Source organism: Phalacrocorax aristotelis, chromosome 5, assembly GCF_949628215.1.
Source record: "Phalacrocorax aristotelis chromosome 5, bGulAri2.1, whole genome shotgun sequence".
Taxonomy (NCBI): Eukaryota; Metazoa; Chordata; class Aves; order Suliformes; family Phalacrocoracidae; genus Phalacrocorax; species Phalacrocorax aristotelis.
The window spans coordinates 53,131,075-53,153,306 of NC_134280.1; the positions used below are offsets into that span (position 1 = coordinate 53,131,075).

At 42.7% G+C, this 22,232-nt stretch overlaps 2 protein-coding genes across 12 annotated transcripts in view; both read left to right on the forward strand.

Annotated features, from left to right (window-relative positions):
• TNNT3 (troponin T3, fast skeletal type) overlaps nucleotides 1-8,819 on the forward strand; it is a 31,576-nt gene extending 22,757 nt beyond the window's left edge. For 6 of the 10 annotated variants that reach the window (XM_075094563.1, XM_075094566.1, XM_075094567.1 and 3 more), the window contains 7 exons: nucleotides 645-761; nucleotides 1,111-1,188; nucleotides 1,451-1,564; nucleotides 1,766-1,875; nucleotides 2,735-2,825; nucleotides 3,511-3,551; nucleotides 8,420-8,819. In XM_075094563.1, the coding sequence (XP_074950664.1) occupies nucleotides 645-761; nucleotides 1,111-1,188; nucleotides 1,451-1,564; nucleotides 1,766-1,875; nucleotides 2,735-2,825; nucleotides 3,511-3,551; nucleotides 8,420-8,468 (600 nt within the window). In that variant the 3' untranslated portion in view covers nucleotides 8,469-8,819. Of the gene's footprint in view, nucleotides 1-644; nucleotides 762-1,110; nucleotides 1,189-1,450; nucleotides 1,565-1,765; nucleotides 1,876-2,734; nucleotides 2,826-3,510; nucleotides 3,552-5,864; nucleotides 5,906-8,419 lie in introns of all 10 variants that reach the window. The other 4 variants (XM_075094561.1, XM_075094569.1, XM_075094565.1 and 1 more) reach the window with 1 other exon arrangement.
• Nucleotides 8,820-10,318: 1,499 nt separating this feature from the next.
• Nucleotides 10,319-21,791, forward strand: MRPL23 (mitochondrial ribosomal protein L23). 2 transcript variants are annotated; one of them, XM_075094572.1, is made up of 5 exons: nucleotides 10,319-10,433; nucleotides 10,546-10,668; nucleotides 11,523-11,605; nucleotides 13,494-13,567; nucleotides 21,434-21,791. In XM_075094572.1, exons 1-5 carry the CDS (start codon nucleotides 10,408-10,410, stop codon nucleotides 21,596-21,598), a joined length of 471 nt encoding a protein of 156 aa, XP_074950673.1. In that variant the 5' UTR covers nucleotides 10,319-10,407; the 3' UTR covers nucleotides 21,599-21,791. The 2 variants fall into 2 exon arrangements, with proteins under 2 accessions (XP_074950673.1, XP_074950674.1); XM_075094573.1 differs by having other exon boundaries at nucleotides 10,390-10,433; nucleotides 10,546-10,777.
• Nucleotides 21,792-22,232: the final 441 nt, after the last annotated feature.

Consider the following 22,232-nt stretch of genomic DNA (forward strand, 5'->3'; position numbering starts at 1 on the left):
GATACATTTGTTGCTAATGGGACTAAGCTAAAATGTTAATTCGTGTATTTATCTTTTTCCTTGAATCTTTGAAGCCAATAGATGAAGAAAGGAGAAAGTAAGTGTTTTAGGAGCTCTCAGATCCCCTGTCCCATTGTTGTAAATGGTTTAAAAGTTGCAGGTTGAAATAAAGCAGGCCTACACTCATCTGTTGCTGAGAAACACTACCTAAAATGACAACAGAATTTTAATAATAAACAGAGATCCAAATACCTTCCTAGAAAGTTGATAGAAAAATGAAGAAACTCTAGTGTTGAAAATCTCCACAGAAACATCTGCTTTGCCCAAAAATGCAGGAATATTTTCTAGGTAAGATTCATATTCCAAAGTGAAGAGGAGGCAGCTAAGCAAAGTCAGGGATGAAATATGGTGTAAGGGAATAGATGTGGATTCTGTTCCGTTCTGGGCTCCTGACTGTCACCTGAATGAGTCTTGACTGTCTCTGACCTGTATCAACAGCCATTTAAGCTAATGCCATAGATTTCCATGGGTATCTGCAGACAATTTCTGCTTTTGTTTCTCTGTGTAGGCAGGGTGTTAGGAATGTGCAGGGCATGTTCCTAGAGCAATATGGGCTGGCTTAATGCATTTTCCTGCTCTTCTAGGACATCCAAAAGAAAAGGCAGAACAAAGACCTGATTGAACTGCAGGCCTTGATTGACAGCCACTTTGAAGCCAGGAGAAAGGAAGAGGAAGAGCTGGTTGCCCTCAAGGAGAGGATTGTGAGTTCTTGTACTGCCATTTCCCTGTACTAGATTGAGAGATCCTCTATAGATGTGAAGTTGAATCCATTAGTCCACTGTCAGAGCTTGGCAGAAAGCTGTATTGCCATATACAGAAGTAACTGCTCAAGTTACCACCAAAAGGCTTCTTCCCACATCTGTCCCCTCTCTCAGCCTCTTGTTTTACACCTGGGAATTGCACATGAGACCCTTCTGCATGTTCTGGCAAGGGAGTAGGTGGCTCACTCTCTATGAACCAAAGGTCTCAGTGGTGGGGCATAATACTAGAGGTAGATGAAGCCACAATGATGACTCGATGACTCAATGACTCTGCCACTGCTTCTTGCAGGAGAAGCGCAGAGCTGAAAGAGCAGAGCAACAGAGAATCCGGGCTGAGAAGGAGAAGGAGCGTCAGGCAAGGCTTGCAGTAAGTGTCTTTGCATCTCTCCCCTTGTCTCAGCATTAAATGCAAGGAGATCTCCAGAGATAGAATAAAACTACAGGTTCTGCCTGTCTCAGACCAGAGAATAAATTATCACCCTGTTAAATCAAGGGCAGGAAACAGCAGTTGCCAATTCTCATGAACACACTTCTCTGATTATATTCCCTGCAGTGACACTTGCTGCTGCTGCTGGGGAAGCTGTGAGTCTCCCCTAGAGTAACTTGCTTCTGTGTGTCACACTCGACAGGAGGAAAAGGCACGGAGAGAGGAAGAAGATGCCAAGAGAAAAGCTGAGGATGATCTCAAGAAAAAGAAGGCTCTGTCCTCCATGGGTGCCACATACAGCAGCTATTTGGCTAAGGTAAAAAGCATGGATTGGTGGAAGAAATACGGAAGCGTTAAACCATGGGTTTAACTGGGAACAGTCTTTATTACATGTTGAGAAAACAGCTCTCCTTTCCTTCTTCTGGATCCCTAGAAGCTTGCCTTACATGCTCTGTCACTGAAATAATTTCATTCAGCCTGAATGTCTGCAGTCTGACATTAATTGTTCTGAAAATAGGCTGATCAGAAGAGAGGGAAGAAGCAAACAGCTAGAGAGACGAAGAAGAAGGTCCTGGCAGAGAGGCGCAAGCCCTTGAACATTGACCACCTTAATGAAGACAAGCTGAGGTAACATGCTTATCCTAACTTACTGATACTTGGCCTTACTGTCCTGGAGTCTTCTCTAGTGAAAGACTGAGGTAGAGGAGAGGCCCCTCCTTGAAATTCATCAGGGACAGTGTAAGTTTTGCCTTTCCTTGATCTGGAGAATGGAGGGGAAATGGGGATGTGGGGAGTTGTTGAAATGGTTTGGTAGCCATCTAGTCATGCTCCTGGCATAGCTCCGTTAGCCTCTCCTGCTAACTAGGATTAGTCATTTACAGGACTGGCTATAGACTTTAAACCCAGCTCAGAGATTAGTTGAACATACCTACAGATTAGTATCTGTAGCATTCCCAGAGGTGAGCTAAGCTGCTAAGGTATGAGTAAAGGTCTCCACAGAGGCTGGAGAGGCTTGGGATCTGAGCGTTCTGGTGCAGAGCCATCATCAGATGATAGTCTGGACTCCACACATTGGAATTTACACATGATTGAAAGATGAGGTTGGCTCACCTCAGCTCTGAAACAGATGAGACTGCAATGGCAGCTGCTCTGCTCATCTGAGTGGTCTTCAGAGTCCTCCTTCCTTGTTGTCTGATTACCCTAGACTCTTTTTCTTTCATGAAGAGCTAAGGGGAAAATTAAATCTGTAGGAAATATGTTAGTCTATGACACATGCAAGAGTGCAAGTCTAAAGGGTTCTCAGGTGAGAAGGTGAGAAAAGTGTGACCTTGAAAAAAATATTTCAGAGGATGGAAAGGGTTTGCAGGAAGATGTGTAAGCTGCATTAAATAAAATGTAAAAAGCCTCATTACTAGTCATGTGAAAATGGTATAAAATATATGATGTGATGTGTTTCTCCCTTCTTCCTTTCCCTGTAAACACACAGGGACAAGGCTAAGGAACTGTGGGACTGGTTATACCACCTGGAGACTGAAAAGTATGATTTTACAGAGCAGATCAAGAGGAAAAAATATGAGGTGAGTTGAGAAGCCATTTTGCTAATGGCACTAGGTCCAAAATATAAAGATCTCTGTGACTCCTCTGGCAAAAGCCACATGGTGACATCATTTGGGTCTTCAATACCCTTCTGCAATATTTAAGCAGCAAACTTGGAACTGTATTCCCCTAACATACATACTTGTCTGGATTTCACATTGTAGGCTGAAATTGGATAGACCATTCTCAAGGTTTTCAGTGCCCTGTGGAAAGGCAATCCCAACAGAAAATGGATGCTCTACCCTCTGCCCAAACACCTCTTTCATTCCTGTTTATCTATAGGTAACTGTGGCCTGAAAAATCAGTAACTCGATTCACTCATCTCCATTGCAGAATAATATTTTTAAACCCATCTTTGATTTCACACTCGAATGTTGTAAATTTTATTCCCATCCCAGACAAATTCCCAGTGCACTGAGCTCTCTGGAGTCACCAAAACCTGTCTCTAGACAGGAGCATCTGACTAAAGTGTCATATGGTAACAGAAAGTGGACGTGTTTCCTTCACAGTCATAGGACAGGTCTGCACTCACCTACATCAGGTTTCAGTGGCTGAGAAATCCTACTGGATCTCACTCTGTCTCACTCTCCTTTTAATTCCCAATCACACAGTCACACACTGACAAAGAATGAGCAACACCAATGTAACTATCTCAATCTCTCTTAGATTTTAACAATGCGTTGCAGGCTGCAGGAGCTTTCCAAGTTGTAAGTACAATGAACTTGCCTGTGTAACAGCAGCAGCAAAGGCTACCAAATGCATGAGCCTGCAGCATGGTCAGAGGCCAGGTGCCAGACAGAAACTGGCACTTGGCTCCAAGTGCAGAGAGAAAAGAGAAAACTGGATCTTGTGTCTCTCACTTCCTTTTTCTCTCCCCTTCCATTCTTTGAAAAGAGATGAAGCAGAAAAGAGGGATAAGACATTCTTTCTTAGCAAAAGAGTCAGGGTCTAACAAGGATATGGCTAAAGAACAGAGCATGCAGCCCTCTCAGACCATCTCTAAAATAATTCCTTATCCAAACCTCTGGTATTATGTGCGTGGGTGAGTCACCCTGATCCACCTGGGATACACACAGAAGCTTAGGGATCCATGTGTAATAGCTTGGAATTCACAGAAAATAATGGTATGGGGTTTGGAAAGATTCTCCACCTTGTGGCCACATGCTTATCCAGATCCAAAATATTGGAGTGGGCTAGTTTAAGGACAACAGGCCAAATGGGTGTGGGACAACAGGAATTAAGGCAGTGCCAGGGGAGACATACATGCTATGGTAATGAAACCTCTGCATAAACAGAGAGATGGATGGCTGCTGATGAAAAGCAAGGAGAGAAAGTACAAACAATGAACAAAATAGAAGGAAAATGCACAGCTGAGATGGGAGAAGAAAAGTGGAAGGAAAAAGGGAAAATGATAGGAAAAAAGTGAGGAAAAACGTAAATGAAAACAGCAAAGGGAATGAAGGCAATGCAAGCAAGGATGCAAGGCAGAGACAAAGGAAGGAACTGGGACACACAGGAATGGAGCTGTTCTTTAGCTCTAGTGTCTGTTGCTCTTTGGTGCTTCATTGGAGAGTGAGTGTTATAGTCATTATCACAAGGTTACCAGTGAAGGTAAGTGTTAAGTCCTTGGGTCAAACTGAAGACAGCTGGTTCTCCTCCACACTTGGGGAAAACAGTTGCAAAAAATAATATAGACTCCTTTTGCAGATATTGAATCTTCCATGAGTAAGTACAAAAGCAGCTGATCTGCTGATCTTTCCTTCCTTGTGTTGTCCTGTTCCTGCTAATGTTTCAGTCTCTTATTTTGTTTCTGTTTGCCATGGAAAGACACAAGCCAGGAAATACCGGTTGTTGGGCCAATCTGAATGTATGACATTTTTTTCTTGTTTCGTATGTGGGGAATCTCAAGCGCCACTTTAAATATACAAATGTTGGGTCATCAGTTCTTGGACCTGCAGAGCCAATGGAGAACCTCGAACTACACCAAAAGCAGAAGCAAAGCATACCTCTTGGCAGGCGCATTTTTCCGTCCCAGGAAAACTAGATGTAGAACCTTGACTTGGTTACAAATGAGAAGGTGAAGGGGCAAAAGAGGGCTCTCTATCACACCCTAGTTCCTGTGGGCTTTCCCAGTATCTAAGCTGGAAAAGTCCCAGGATTTCAGCAGTGAGTCCAAGGCTATAGACCAGGACTGAGGTGCTAAGTCAGGTCATAAGGTGCTCATCCTGTGCAAGGTAGGTGTTTGCTTTCCCATGCATCAGGTTGAAATACGCAGTTTACCTATGGCTAAACAGAGAGACCCTCTGTCTTGTAGGACAGACTCTTCAGTGACTTGCAGTCATCAACAGAGCTTGGGAAGGTGTTCAGAGCACCAATTCCAACCCTTTCCTTTGTGGTTGCTCAAGCTCTTCTTGAACATATTCTTCTTCAGCCCCTTTAAAAGTTGTCTTCTCTTATTAGCTGAGTGGCTGGGAAGGTGGTGAGTGCTGCAAGCTCCTCACCTCCTGCTCTCCCAATCAACAAAGATACTCCAGCAGAATGTGTGATTCATCTTCCATTCTTGAGGTTCCCATCCAAAGTCCATCAAAGCTCTTTGAGCTTATACACTTCTGAATGTGTAGGAGTAGGGGAAGAGTGAGAAGGTGAGGTTGATACATACAGGTGGATGGGGCCATGCAAGAGCTTTCCAACTGGCCAGGGTGATGTTCATTCTGGTTCACTTGCCTGCAGTTTGACATGTGAGTTCATAGGAGATTATTTTGTCTACATAAGAACCCTTCTAATAAGGGTTATAAAATTCTAGCTCTTCTTTCCCTTGACATATGAAATTAGCTTGCAGTTTTATTGCCAAGGAGCAACATTTCTCTCCTTCAAGCAAGGGTGAGCTTTTATTTCAAAGGAAGTATAAATCCCTACCATAGGCACCTGCATCCAGCACTTCAGCAGGTAAAACTCCCCTCTTTGTGAGGGAACAAGGTTTCTTTATTTCTGAAAACCCTGGTCATGTATGTTGTTTGCAGATTATCACCTTCAGGAACCGGATTGATCAGGCTCAGAAGCAGTAAGTACCTATATCCCCTTCCTAGCTCCTGGCTTGGGGATATCTTCTCAGTGTTCAATGTAGTTGCTTCAGCCTCAACACCGACATTTTCTTGTTGCAATGAAATGAGGCTAGAGATGGAAGGGCAACTCCCATCCTGCCTCACATTGAGAAAATGAAGGGGAAACTGAAGTGAACGTAACAGCTAACAAGAAAAAAATCATGTTTCTTCACATCATGTCTGCAAAATCTCCATCTGCTTATTGCTGGGGTTTTCAAACACCTGACTGAGGTGCTTTGAATACTTGAGGGAATACAACCCTTGTTTACGAAAGGTAAACAAGTGGTTGCTAAGATGATAAGGAATGGCATGTAACAAGACTAACATCATGGGATTACTGTTGTGAGTTCTTTTCACTCATTATTTCTCTCCCACTTTCCTTCCCCACAAGACTTCTATTTCATTAGATTTTTTGAGTTGTCTTATATCTTTAACTATTCTATGTGTTTACAGTGAACTGATGAGAGACCAGGGCTAGACAAAGCCTGGGGGCTAGGGCATGTAGAAAATTAACAGACACAGAGAAGAAACTGCAGGGAAGCCAGGGAGGAGAGCTCTGCAGTGGCGGGATTTGGTCTTCACTGTGCTTCTGTATCTTCTTAGCAAAGTCATAGTAGGAATGAAGTGGTGGCCTTTGGTGTCATCTTTGGATGACAGCAGTGACCAGATACTGCCTTCCCACTTCCCCAGGCCACCCCACCTTATCAGATGAATGCAAAACTGGAGGCTCAGTTGTCTGTAGATGCCAAACATAAGGCTTGACCTTCCCATGGTATTTTCTGTACAGAGCTGTAGGCTGATAAACCTCAGCAGAATGTGCAGCTGCAGAAGGATGCCACCGTTTGTCTGGGTGTTGCTGTTCTTCTGAGGGGCACTATCACACCACCCACAACACAGAGTACCATTACTGCATGCTTGTTCCCCCAATAGGCATGGTATTCTCTCAGGGTGTCATTTGAAAAGGTTGCACTGAGAAGCCCACAGCTTGTAAGATTTCTGTGTACTTAAATTTCTATCCGCACTAGACTGTATCATTCCAAAGTAATGTCTGCTAATGTGTTACACAAGGATCAAGTGATCCTTTTGCTTCAGACTTTATTAAGTCTCCTTAAGCACACTCTAAATGTTAGGCATATGATCAAACATCACAGGCGCTTACGGAGATAAAAGGACTCTGTCTTCGTTTAAGGAGCTACGCGGTTCCTATACTAGGTTTTGAACCTGCAGAAAGGCTGGCAAAAGGGATGCTGACATGAATTTAAGACAAGCAGAAAATGCTCTGCACTTTCTCATATAAAAGGTCAATTTTTCAAATAGACCAAGTCTAACTTGGTAAAAAGGTAAAGTATCCACGGCGTGTACATCTGTGTCACTGTGCTACATCCTTTCATAACTATGGCTAGTGCTCTTGAACCAATCCCTGGGGCAGCACCACAAAATTCTCCCTAGATGTGTGATCCACATTTTTTTCTATTCCCTGGACGAATGAGTGGTTCTGAGGGCGCCTCTGTTGATAGCAAGGCCCCACCACCTTGTGCTTGGCCCCCAACCCCATGCTCTACCATGTCAAAGAGCTGCCCAGTTTGCATATGCTTTGGTTCAAGAAGCTGCCTCATCATCATGTGTGTGAGATTGGAAGGTCTGGTGGTGTGCCGAGCTCCAAAAGCCAAGGTGCTGCCTATGGGAGCCAGTGCAGAATCTAACCTGACTAACTTCATGCCTGGCCCCTGTCTGACTCCAGGCATGCCTGCTTCTCAGTCAGAAGGTAAGTGGCTTGCATGTAGGATTGCCCTTCTGTGTGCAAGAAGATACTATTTGGAGAGAATTAGCCTCAGGTGCTTTGTATGGGGAGTGTAGCTGGACTGCTCCCCACACATACCACCAGCAAGATGAGGATACTGGTATGAGGTGAAGCCTAAAAAAAGTTGTTTGGACTGTTTTGGAGGCTCTTGCTCTCATGATATAAGGCATAAGCCACTCTGCCTTTGCTAGAGCAAAGCAATTCTTAGTCGTATTTAAACTGTTGCTGAGCTTTTTGCCTCCACTACTAGATGTCTGGAGCATCTGGGGAATTTGACCTCCCTGATAATGAGGAAATTTTCTCCAGAAACAGCTCTAAACCCTAAAATCCAGATCATAGCAGACTTGAATTCAGAAAACATCAAGTCTGTGGCTGGATAGGCCTGTTGTTTAGTTTTGAGACCACCTGGACTTCTGTCCTGATAATGCAGGAATCTGGAAGGGTACACCTTTTTCTGGCATGCACATCCTGGCCTTTCACTAAGAGCCTAAGGAGGAATCTCCTTCCACAACATCAAAAATATTTTTCTCAGGGTGTGCGCTATGGCAGGTGTACCAGCATGTGAGAATTGAAAGCAGCTCGATCCTAATCAGAGAGTCAGGAATGTGCAGTGGTCACAAAGCTCCACCGTTTCCATCACACTGACACGTTTTTCGTTCCTTTTGTATTGTAGCAGCAAGAAGGCAGGAGCCAAGGGCAAGGTTGGTGGGCGCTGGAAGTAAAGAAGCAGGCAGGATGGCCCTTAGTGGCATGCCGAATCCCTGCTGGTCTCCTCTTATTTCCTTCACCAATCACCTGTGTTCCCAAGCCTCAATGATAACAAAAATCGCAACATCAGCCTGGGTTGGCTATTGCTGCTGCTTTTCTTCTTTCCCTTCCTGGAGGGGTCTGGCAGCTTCCTCAGTCAAAAGGAAGCAGGTTCCCTGTGAAACTAAGATGACTCCTTGCTGGCATCTTCAATTCTTGCTGAGCATGTCCTTTATCCTCCTTATACCAGCCCTACGCTGTCCTGTAGATTGCTGTGTACAAATCTCTGGATTTTGTAAATAAAGCATGACCAGTACCTACTCCAATGACAGGTCTCTGGAATGGTGTTTCATACTTTATTTAATGGCATCCCATTTTGCAAGAATTCGGGAGTTGGTCCAAATCTTTATTTACTATCATTTGATTCAGCTCTGTGCCTAGGAATGAGGCTCAGTATGACCAACAAACACCCAGGATCTGAGGGCTGTTTTACAGCCACCATACAGGCAGATATCAAAAGCAGACTGTTCTGGAGGAGCTCATAATCTTGATGCCAAATGTTGTTGAAACTGACTTAAAAGTTGGAGTGATTAAGGGAAGGGAATCAAAGAATCGGGAATAAAGGAACAAATCCGTAGAAGTGGTAGTTTTCAGCACACAGTATTTTTTAAATGCAGACAAGCCATAGTACACTATAGAGAATGTTTCATTCAAATATTAAATTAAAATGTTTATTGAGGCCATTAATCTACATATAATATTAAAGCCCAATAGTGAGTGTGAATTACTTGCTGAATTCAGTGTAGATGTCAAAACACAAATGGCTGTTACTAAATTTGGGACATGAGCTATTCTGTAGGGCTTGTTGTCTTTGCCAACCCTTGAAATGCCCAAATGCCCTGTTGGAGGGAAGGCCACTAGGGATGGTGGTTCTCCCCTGTTTCTAAACTTTGGGCTGTTTCTGCCACCTACAATCACAGTCTGTCTCTCTTAAACCATGCTGTGGCATCATAGATTCATTAGAGTGGTTTCAGCGGGAAGGGACATTCGAAGATGGTCTAGCCCAAGCCCCCTGCCATGGGCAGGGGCATCTTTCACCAGATCAGGTTGCTCAAAGTCCCATCCAACCACATATTGAGCACTTCCAGTGTGATGGACCATCCACAGTTTCTCTGGGAAACCTGACCCAGTGTCCCACCACCCTCATCGTAAGAAGTTTCTTCCTTATGTCCAATCAAAACCCACCCTCTTTCAGTTTAATGCTGTTGCCCCTTGTCCTGTCACAACAGGCCTTGTAAAAAGTCTCTGGCTTGCTTATAAACCCCTTTCATATATTGAAAGGCTGCAATAAGGTCTACCCAGAGCCTTCCCCAGGCTGAACAACCCCAGCTCTCTCAGCCTGTCCTCACAAGGGAGGTGTCCCAGCCCTCCCACTGTTTTCGTGGCCCTTCTCTGGACCCAAACAGGCCCATGGCTGTGTTGTACTGGGGACCCCCAAGCTGGGCCCAGCACCCCTCCTGGGATCTGAGCAGAGCAGATAAGGAGAACCACCTCCCTCCTGTAACCATGAGGAAACCACTGTGTGAAACGCAGCCAAGACTGAAAATTCCCACTGAGACGCCGTTTTGCAGGTGCCTCCTCCTCCCCCCCCCCCCCGCTTTGTGGCTCCTCTGGGGAACTCTCCCCTGCCTCAAGACTCTGTGTGTGTCCCCAAGTGGGCCCCGACGCGTGCTGTGGTTGACGGGGCCGCTGGGCGAGGGCGTCAGGCCTCCCGCCGTCTGCTCCACCGCCCCTTCTCACACCCACCCCCCGGCTCCGCCGCGCTCCTCCACTCCAGCAGGAGGCGGGAGCTGTCGCCACCGCCCCGCCGGGAGCCGCTCTCGCCCAGCGCCGCTTGCGGGCCGGGCCTCGGTTATGGCGGCGGGTGCCGGGAAGGCCGTGTGAGCAGGGCAGGCCGGGCCGCGGCGGGGGGGCAGCCGGGCGGGCTCGGCTCGGCTCGGGGTGGTGGCGGGGGGTACCGGCCGGTCGATCAGTCGCGTTGTCTCCCCGCAGGTACCCGCTGTTCCAGCGGGGCGGCCCGCAGCTGCGGATCTTCCGGCCCAACTTCTTCATGCTGGCTGTGCGGCCCGGCGTGCCGCAGCCCGAGGACACCGTCCAGTTCCGCGTCTCCATGGAGTGAGTGCAGGGCCGGCGGGGGAACGGGGCACGGCGTAGGCCCCGCGGCGGGAGCCGTCATGGGTCTAGGCTCGCCCCGCCCGGGCAAGGGCTCGGCGCCGCCCGGGAGGTACGGGGGGCCCCACCGCTTCTGCTGCACCACAGCTCTTCTCCCCGCCCAGTGCCAGGCGTCCCGGCACACTGCCTCTTGTCACCTGGGCTGCAGCTTGTCTGGTTCGCTGAGGGGTGGGAAGGCGAGGTGCCAGATAGCGCCCTTTGGGTTGGGAGATGGGGCTTCTGCATCAGGGAGACCTTCTACAGCACTCCGAAGGCACTAATTTAAATACGAGCTTTGTTTGGCTTCTCTTTTTGAGCGTTAGTGAGGCTCAGCCTTCCCAGGGACAGGTTTAGGAAGAAAGAAGTGCTTATGAAAATGATCTGGAGGAAACAAGGTGATGTCCAGGTATTTGTCAAGACTCTCTCATCCTGACCGATCTGGTTGCACACATGAAAGCCCACAAGCCTATGGCGGGTCTGGAAAAGATCAGAAAATGTTATTCAGGAGATTAGAAAGGATTCTCAGCTTGGGCAGTGAGAAAACCTACCCATACTTGCTGAATACAGAATATATCTGGGGTTTTGACTGTTGAGGCTATGGAGGATTAAATATTTGTAATTGTTACAATTTATGGATAATGAATTGCTGTAGCAGTATGTGATCTATGCTGAGTTTATACTTTTGTGCAGTAAAGTTACCTTGGTTAAAAGGAGATGTATTTATTCCAGCAACCAGTCTAGAAATACTTTGTTTTACTTTATTTAAATATTTATACTTTACCTTCTTTCTTTCCCCAAAATGTTTTTGCATTGCCTAGAATGACAAAAGTGGATATCAAGAATTACCTTGAGAAAATATACAATGTGCCGGTAGCTGCTGTGAGGACCAGGATTCAGTATGGTAAGTGCAGCTGAGTTATCCAAAGGGATGAATACGGCATCCCTGTGCAGCCAGGATGGACTTTTCCTCTCAAAAGCTCTATTAGATTTCAATAAACTTTGGTTCCAGGTGCTTAGCTGGTGACGTCTGTCAGCTTAGCTGTTTATTTGTCCCTTCAAATGAGTATGCACCACATCATATTTCAATTCTTTGATTAGATTATGACATAAGTTTAGTTTTAAAAAGTAAAATCTGAATTTAAAAAGCCTTATCATCTTGACAGTTACCCAGCTTGTGCTGTATGCTTTTGTAAGTACCATTTCTCCTTGAAGACCAGTGGGTGTCTCATTTCAGAAGGAACTGCTTCATGTGTTTTAATAAAATTAGTAATTAAACTTAATTTCAGCCATAGCCTTTTTTTAAAAAAAATGCATGAGTTGAGACTACCTGGCATGCACACAGAGGAGGTGTATGGTCTATCAAAAGGCAAAGTTTGTAGAGCAAAGAAAGATACTCTATTAGACCAGTAGATAGTGTCAGAAAAACATCTTGACAAACTTTCAAATTTTTATGACCTGTCATTACCACATTTCTGCTACGAGCTTGTATGTTTCCACTCACGGTGTTTCTCCCCTGTGCCAACCCTAGAAAAATAAACCCACCAACAGAGAACCAACCCAAGAGAAAAGAAAAAGTGTTTCTAGTTTTTTTGCTGAACTCATGACTTGGAGCAGAGGGACCCACCTCTAACTGAAATAAGCTAAATTTATGTAAGGTCACATTTATATATGAATGCTTCCTTCCCCAGAGCTTCTCTGACTGCAGTTCGGACGCAGTGCAGAGTCAGGAATAAAAGTTTCATGTTATTTACCTTTTTGATCACTAGCCAGTGCATTTATCAAATGGCGAGCGACTTGCTGGGTAGGACATCTTTGATGGCTGGGTTTTAATTTTTTCATGCAGTGACTCTAGCAAAGGAATTGATAGATGTGTTTATAATAGTAAGAATAGGGATGATTTTATAAAAAGCAATAGGAAAAAAGCTGTAATAGTGAAAAAATGGAGAATGAAAGAAAAAGCTTCAAAATGAGGTTGTAAAACTTGGAACATATAAAAGAAGAAAAAATAGATAATCTGTAATATGTTTATGTGAAAAATAGAATTGAAGTCTTGCATACAAAACACAGAAAATTCCAAACAGCACTGAAAAATATTCATGCTTGTCCTTATAACCATTTTGTCCCCCACTGCTAGGGGAAGTCATGGTAGAATGTATGTATTCAGGGATAAAAGAAGAAAGGGGGTTAGAATGTCTAATAATTAGAGAGCTTTAATGTCTGACTAACATGCAGGAAATAATTTTAACTTCTCACTCAGCTGTGACCGGCATACTTACAGCATCTCAACCTTCTGCATTTTTTTGTTTTTATTGTGGAGTGTAATTTCCTGGTGTGTAAACACTAGATCCAGCTCATTAGCTGGGTAGTAAAAATTGACAAGTTTGAAGCTGTTTAGTGGTTGCTTTCTCCTTGTCTTCCTGAAGCTGTTGATGTTGGGAGGACAGTTTGTCACTCTGGCTCCCTACTCAGGAGACTTACCTCCTTGCTTCTTTGGGAACTTTGTGTGTGATATGAAGGCATAATGGCTGTCAGAGGCCTGAGCCCAGGGATGCCTCGGTTCCCTACTTGTAAATGAGGAGAGTAGTGCCTACCAGTTTAAGTAGTAACTGTGTAATATAGTAATTATGCAATTTAGCCTGTAATTACTGTAGTAATTGTGATACTGTGTTGGTACTGAAGAAGGAGTATTCATCTTAACAATAAATCACGTCCCCCCTTCAGCTTGGCCTTGCTTTGGTGAACTTGGAAGTCTTGAGAAGTAAAAGGTGGGACTCTCTTAATTTCTGCAGGTGCAAACAACAAGAGGAATCACAAGAATCAGAGGGTGAAGAAGCCAGATTACAAGGTTGCCTACGTACAGCTGGTGAGTTGACATGGATGCTTGTGGGGAAAGAGGAAGGGACTGTTAACCAGCTAAGCTGGAAGTAATGTTCAGTGAATTCTCCGGTTGGCTGAATACTTCTGCCAATCCTCTAATAATGACATTTTCTTCAATGCATTCCAGAATAGGTAAAGATGTTTAAATGACTTAGTCTAAAAATCAAATTCAAACAAGTGGTTAGTTTTCAAGTCCTGTGTTTGCCTGAGGTCTGTAAGTAAGTTATGGTCTGATGTCATATAGTGCTGCTTTGCCAGCAGGTTTCATGTTGACCCTGTACTCTGTGTGCTGGAAAGTTCGTGACTTGTGTGGTTGATTGCTGACATGTCCAGTAAGTGAAAGAATATATTGTAAGGATAGGGAACTTATTATTAAAGCTTTTTGGATTTCAGAGAAGACTAAGGCATATTCCTTGGAGAGCTTTTAGTCATGTCTAACAAGCACACTTTGTGGCTAAACTGGGTTCTGAAACGTATATTGGTTGCCCAGTGGAAAAGGAGCTTCATGATGTTATGAATTTCTTTCATAACAGGAACATATTATAGTTTAGACTTCTCTTGGGCTTACCTGTTGCTATGTAAAAAAGAAATGCAACCAGTGATAGAAAACCCCTTCACATACCAAAATTACATTAAAGGAATGCTATTTATGGTTGTAAAACCATAAGCTCAAAATTGCTGTTGGCAACACAACCTCAGTGTTACTCCATCCTAGGACAAGGATTCAGTGTGGGGAACACTGTGACCTTAAAGACTGCATAAGACTTCATATGGTCTTGGGGTCAAACTAAAGAGGCATAGACAATGGGAAATCTGATTATTTTCTTTAATTTTCAAAGTTTAGGTGTGCTTAGAAGCCCATTCTGGGAAGGGGAGTGGAAAGAAAAGTGAGGAGAGTATGTTTTTCTAGACAGTTCTTACCTTTGAAAGAACAATATAAAATACAATGTTAATGGAAAGTAACAGGGTTGTATTTAGATGAGGGCTAACCTTGATTTACTGTGCTAAGGTTAAAGGCAACCTCATCTCCATGAGGACTTTACATTAAGATGACTAAAACCACATTCCTTTTCCAAGGAAGTCTCTGCTTTGGTGGGCAAATTCTTCCTCCTGTATTATATGTGCTAGGTTTTGTCTGCAAGAGATCAGGTATGAGCAATTCATTAAGAACACAGCTGAGGAATTGAATCCCAGGAGTGTGTTGTATCTTACAAGTTGCTTTCTCTGAGTGTTGTTCCTTAGCAGGTAATAGTAAGCACTTTCCATTGTCACAGCCTCTTGCTAGTGGCTTCCTTGTTTTTAGACTAATTTCCCAAGATGAAGCAGACCTGGATCTTTAGCGAACTGTGGTCAGTTCTCAAATTTTATTTCACTGTGTTTAATGTAGTCTTGTTTCTTTTGGTTTTTTTTTTTCTGAGTTGAGGTAGTTTGCAACCTATAGATACTCAGGGAAGGAGTGGGAAGCAAAAGGCTGCTGTTCTGTGGAGCAAGCCACTCATTTAAGGCAGTGCCTTTGTGCATTTATTTGACATCAAATCTCTGAACCTAGAATAGTTGCCATTACCGTAAGAGCAGCTCCACGGTGGAGAGGAGAATTACCCAAATTAGCTTGGTACTAGAGGCAGTAACTCTGGTCATTCCATCAACCTCTCACTGTGTCTGCTGGGCAAATCAGCCCACACAGAGGCCTGTGATAGTGTGGCTGAGGACTGCTCTTGGTACATGAGACTGCAAGTGTCCCTTACTGCGTTGCCCTGTACTATAGCATCATCATAAGTTTTTAAAGAATTCCATGTTTTCTGTCAGGCTCATGAACAGGGTCAGAGGACCACCTTTTGGTGTCGTATATCATCCCAAGTGAGGGAATCCTGACCATTTACTGAACTCTTGTCAGCTTGATCGTTTCCCCTCACCTTATTCCTAGTCTCTTTACTCTCTTTTTATCTATTGTTGTTGGTGTCTGTTAATCCCTTTAACGTTTAGGTTTGTCCTTTTTTTTTTTTCCTTTTTCCTTTTGTTCTTTGCTTTTCATCACTAGCTCTGGTGTCTCAATGAGCTCCCAGTTCTGTGTTCACACCAGCTTTGAACATTGGGTGAGGCCATAAACCCAGTGTCATTTTTGAAACTGAAGGGTTTGCCTTCATTCTCATTCATGGTGTGATTCAGGCCATAACAGGCTCCATGCAGTCCATTCTTAATAACTGCCTAATTTAGGAAAGTCTTTGGTAACCACTGTAAAATCCTTATTTTAATGAGAATTAGTTTGCATCTGTCGTGAGTCAGAGTAGCTGGGCTTTCCCACCATTTTTACCAGCTGTGTTTTCTTTCATTAATCCAGTTTCAAGTTAAAACTGGAAAAGTAAGGATGTTTTTGGAAGGTTTTGGGTTGATCTTTGTATTGCCCACTAGGTGGAAGTATTGCTCTTTCCAGCATGACTTGGTAGCGGCTGTGGTGTGGTTTACCTGAATGAAACTGAATATATTCTCGTGACAGGTTCACTTCCCTGCTTCATAAAACATCACTTTATGTGTCCCAGTGCAACGTACATATCCATTAACTTACTGCAAGTGTCTCAAAGGTAGGAGCTGTATGAAGTTATAGTCGGCATACCCTTAGGTGTCAGATTAGTGCCCCAGCTGTTCCACATGTAAGAATTGTTGTCCTTTCTTTTCCAAATACTATTTCTTGGAGATTCAGAGCTGTTTACTTTATTCTCAGGCTGTAACTGGACAAATACATGATCTGTCCAAGCATAATATTTTCACACTAAAAAAATACCTCAAATCATAGAAGGCTGTGGATCAACAATATCTTGCCATTCCAGAGCCTGTCTGCCTTTTTTTCCGCTTTTGGAATGTGGTGAGAAGGGTTTAACTTAGAGACTTAGGACCCTGGGTATCAAATGCTACTTTTTAAAACAATTTAATTTTTTTAATTAAAACCAAAACTATAGATTTTTGCAGAGCAGATAAAATTAATGTAATACAGCAACCTTTCTTCTTGCTCCAAAACAGTTATAATTATCCTAATGTTATTAAAAAAAAAAAAAAGAGGAAAAGACAGACATTGGGAAGCTTTACAGTTGCATCGACATCAGGGAAATTAAAAAACCCAACAACATCCCCTCCTCCTCCTTCAGTATTCTCACTGGTTTAACTTAACAGGTGTTAGCACCCGTGGGAGCACAACTGTAGACAAGCCTCTGGAATCCAGACCTATTTTTAATTAAACCTGTTTTGAGAAATCTAATGATGATGGCTGTAAAAAGGAGTTTGACCTTGTCAACATGAGGACTAACACCTATTTAGCTGTATGAATGATGGCACCAGTGGGAACATTTTTGCAAATGCTTTCTCCTCAAACCCTGTTTAGAGTGTCTGGTACATTCATAGTAATTAACCCGTTTGCACATCAGATGTGACAGCAGTTTGCTTTTGACATGTAGTGAATTCAGAGGAATCTTGGATGCTCTGTATGCTGTGTGGATTTTTGAAGTTGCTTTCTGTGCTGTTTTGCTGTATGTTCTAACATCGGATGTTACCGCTGCAATAGTAGGAGAATTGTTCAAATGCACTGGATTATTAAACTTAGCTGCATTTGCTGCTACTGCTGGACTGAATCCCGTGCTGTTGGGAGTCCAACTTTTTTTAGTTAATGATACTATAAACATCACTTTTCTCCTAATTCTGAAGGACAGTAGTAAGTGCTTCAATTATCTAAATAATCAGAAGATCTCACAGTTGTTTACATGATCAGTGTTTGCTGCGTCATTCCTACATAATTATATCTGTGCTGACCTTCCATTCCTAAACTTTTCAAGGGACACAAAGGTCAGAGAAGTATAAGTGAGTTTGTGCCGGATAATCCTTCCAGCAATTTTCTGACATGAGGCTCAGCAGTGGGAAGGCAAACACTTGACTTCATAGGTCTAATTATGGTCACTTAACCTCTCATTAAAATGAATGGAGGCAATTTGTACCACTCAATGTGATAACTCCTTATACAGACTCAGAGAAAAAGGTGTGTTTTCAGCCTTTCTGACGGAAAAAGGCTTGAGATCTAAGGGGAAAATACATGTTTGATGTTTAGGTCACTTTTTATCTTGAAGGATGTTAGCATTTAACAAATGAATCCTCATAAGACCTTGCATATAAATCAGTTTTACATTTGGGTAATGATGAAGCAAGGATTAGAGTTGCGCAGGAATAGAAGTTTAATGGCTCCCATTTCTGTAATCTAAACACTGGGCCACACATCTCACTTGTCCATAGTCTTAGAATTTGTAGGAAAAAGGGAGGTCTCTGGGAAGACCCTAAATTAAGAATAGCAATGCATAAAATCATCATGTTGCCTTTATTTTTTAGGTGTTTCAATACTGCCTGCCTTGTTTTGTTTGTTTTTTTTTCTTTTTTTGTTTTTTTTTAACATTATAAGGTCTCACTTAGATGTAAGAGCCTGTGGTGGTAGAGCTTATTCTGACAAACTCCAGAGTATCAGTGTATCACCTCATATAGGTGAAAAAGTTCTTTTGCTGGCAGTGCAGCATCCAGCTCCAAGACAGGCTAAATTATCTGAGCAAAATGATTTTTTTTTTGCCAGTCTCTGTCTTTTTTACAGGATTTTCTTTTGGTACAGCTGTGTCAGGTGGGAAGGTGTTCTTTTCTCCCTCTTTCTTTGTCCTTCTAATTAAGGTAATTATGCTGGCAGAAGTTCTAAAGCAGGGCCACGTCCTAACCTTTTTAGAGGCTTATGTGAATTTTAATAATTCAGTAATTATAAGGATGACCTTGGTTAAGTGGCTTGCAAAAGGTAAAACAGTGAACAAATGCAAGGTTTAGGAATAAGCCAAAATTTTGCTTTCTGGTTGATTATGCCAGCATGTCATGTTCTAGCAGTTTGCAGGCTGTTGAACTTGGTAGAAATTTAGTAGTTTGCTTTATTTCAGTTAGGATTTAATTCTGAGGATGCGTTTATCATATGCTTGTCAAATGGTTGCTATATAGCAGGGAAAACTTTTACAAAGAAAAGGTGTAAGAAGACGTTGTACTGCATAAAGGAGTGACTATCCCTCCATTCCTTTGGTAGGCCTTTTTTTGAGAAGGTGGCATATGAGCTTGAACCTCAGTAGCCTCTGGCATCATGTGGAAGATGCACTGAATGTAAATATGCCTGGACAGACTCATAATCCTTTATGTAAGTTGATGCCTTTTGGTATTTCTGAAATATTGAAATGCCTAAGATAGAGGCTTCTTCTGAAAACTAGCTACTGAGCATGCACAACAGCTATTTTTCATACAGCTTTCATCACTTCAGAGTCTTACAGTGCAGTCTTACTGGATAGTATTGTTACTTAAGATTTATCAACCTTCAGTTCTCAGGGTGTAATGTCTTGGCTGTTTTGGATCGTGTCTGGCTGCCAGCCAAAATCAGAATTTCTTCACAAAACAAGAGCTGGAAAAAGCCAGCTTGTCTGTGCTGATTTTGATTTATTAAAATACTCCAGATACAGATTGACATTTTCAGCTCAATATTTGACTTTTACCAGCTTTGAAATGGGAACCATGAGCACCTTGATTAAAAAGCTGAAAGGTTTGTCTGGTTTTGCTACAGCCTCTGTGCATATCTTTTTTGGTTTTTTCTCCTCCTCTTTTTAAAATAGAAACTGTTTTGCAATGCTTAGTGAATTACCATGCATGTTGTTAGTATGCTTTAGGGACAGCTTTCCTTCATTCTCCAATAAGGGAAGTGCATTGGTGCTGGAATCATACCAGAATGGAAGTGCTGCATAACAAGAACAGTCCCTTACTACACTGTTACCAATATAAATAGTTCTCAAATTTTCAGTGTAGGTGGTATGCCTACCATGTTAGCCTGAATTGTTTTCTTGCTTGTTTAACTAAAATGGCTTCCTCTCTAGGGCAGACGAGTCCTTAGAATTGGCCCCGTCTGTTCTATAGGTACCACGGGGCTGAGTGACCTGCCTGCAGTGCAGTTAAAACACAGTAATTTTTTTTGTAATGTAAACCAATTCTTTTCCAAATGCTTCAGTGTGCTAAAATCGTGGGCAGTGCTTGGTCTCAAGGGTGCTTGCTGATGATCCTACTACAGGAAGAGTTTCAGTAGGCTACAGCTTTGGGATTGCTCAAGGACATTGATAAGGCCAGTTTCTGTGCCTTGAAATGGAACTATGCTTTAGTTGTCATAGGACAGCTATTATAAGCATACCTGTTGGTAATTTGAAGGTACAAAAGAGTTGAAACCCCAGAGTATACACTGTGAAAAGGAAAACCTTGATTTGTTCCAGCTGATCTTATCCAGGCTAGAATCGAGGACAGAGCAACGTACACAGCAGCTCCCTTGTTGTTTTTGTAGTATGGTCAGGCTCTTAGGAAACCCCCAAGAAGTATGCACTACAAAAACAACCAGAGCATTGCTGGGTATGAGTTGATAATTCCTAGATTCTAGTCTGGATAAGATCAACTGGGATAAGTCATGTTTTTTCTTTCCAAAGTGTATGCATAAGGTTTACATTCTTTCACACCTGTAAATTACCAGGTTGAGTGTATATGGCTAAATGAAACATAGCATGTATTCAGCTGGGTCGGGGGCATGGTGAGGGTTTTTTTTTAATTTAATTATGTCATGTTTTTGATCCTGAAATGGAGTATAGGTAGCCGTGTTGTGGAAGGTTCCTTTCATGTCCTTTGTGGAACCATTTCATAAATGGGCCTCCTGATTGATTGTATTTATTGCACAAATGTAAAGAGTGTCTAATCTGAAACACGAACCCCAACCCCACCCCCCCAAAAAAAAACCCCAAACAAAAAAAACCCACCAAAACCCAAACCTGTCTTCATCTGAAGCAATTAAATGCTTTTGATGAGACTTCTGTATGTGGTATTCTGTCAAAGAAGTTAATGTATGGTAAGGTTTGTATTTCAGAGAGTAATTTTAGAGTTGTTGAGCTATCAGTTATGAGTTTTATTATGCAAAGTCCCATATGGAAGGGCTGATATTGTTGAGTTTAATGAAGTTGTGCTCAGTGCAAACCACTAAAAAGTAAGTAGATAATATTAATGGGATAGAACATTTCCACAGAATAATGTTTTCCTGCTGTTAGATAAAAACCAGAGACCAAGCAAATATTTATTTTCCAAGTGGGAGACATAGATCTGATGATGATGTTTCACTAAAATGACTTGTCTGTTAGGCAGAATGATTGATGCAGATGTAATCACTTTAATCTCGTCAGTGATGTATTAGATTGTTCCCACTGTAATTGTTTTACACTATAGTCTTTATTCCTGTTGATAAGAGACCGCTAATATCTGTTAGTCCGTATTCCCACATTATGCCCTACAGTAACAGCTGCTAGAACTGTTCTCTCTTGTCCTTAGCTGAGATCTAAACAACTATAACCACTACCCATATCCTGAGTGTTAAAATAATGAATGTCTACTCTACCACGTATTTCCCCAGTGATGTTACTTCAACAAAATCACTTATTTTCCTCATCTTGCTTTTACTGTATGACTCATACAACATCTCTGAGCTGGTTCAAAGTCTTTGAAGAGGTGTCCATCTCCTGACCATTCATCTGTTAAAAAAAAAAAAAAAAAAAGTTGGTGTCTTAACTTTCAGCCTCTCCTCTTTTGTGTGCTAATTAGCTTTTTTGGTGGGGGGAGGGATATATGTATATTTTGGGGTGGGGGTGGAAAGAGATCTTGGGGAGGTAAGAGGTGCCATTTTGCACTAGCTGAAACTTCAGGGTGGTCTTTCATTGTAAGTATATGCATCATAGCTACTGCAGAAAGGCTGGAATGTCTCTCTGACCATTTGTTTTCTCTTTAGGGCCAAGGACAAACCTTTCAGTTTCCCAACCTATTCCCAGAGAAAGAACAAGACACTGAAACTCGCTCTTTTGATGACTTCAAGAATAAATACATGGAGAGAGAGAAGCAGAGGCAGAAAGGTGACCCCAAACGAGGTGGAGTCCCCGACTGGTTTGGATTTTGATGCAACAAGCCAGCTGCATTTCTTAGGCTCAGAGGGATTTTGATCAGCAGAACTTGCACTCTTCCCTTTTTGTAATGACTGAATGTTTATTCTTGAGCAGCCCTTGCTAGCATGTCTTTTTTCCTGGCTGTTTGTGCATGACTACAACAAAATGGCCCTAAAGAAATAAAAAGGTAAAATAAATCTGACTGCATCAGGTCTTTCCTGTGGACTCTTTCTAAAATGTGGAAATGCTTGTTTATGACCGTGAGAGTGTCGTTGTGCTTACCTTCTTCCTGCTTCTATGGGTTGTTTTGAGTAGAGGTAGGAGGCATTTCATTTCCTGGGATAAGTGCAGTTTGCATTGAATAGAATGTGGAAAAGTCAAGATAGGTCAGTCAGAGGTGGACATGAAGGTGTAGATAACAAGACTACAGGCTCAGGGTGTAGGGTTCCCTTATTGTCAGTTATGGTGTCCTACTATCCTGTCAATTGCCTTGCTTGCAGAGCAGCCCCCCCTCCCCTTTCCTGGAGATGTGCGTACGGTCTGATTAGACTCCTTTGTTAATGATTTTGTGGCATTTTGGAGAGCGGGTTTATTGGATAGGCTTGTGACTGGGCATGTGCGCATTTGATCCCCAGAAGCATCAAGGAA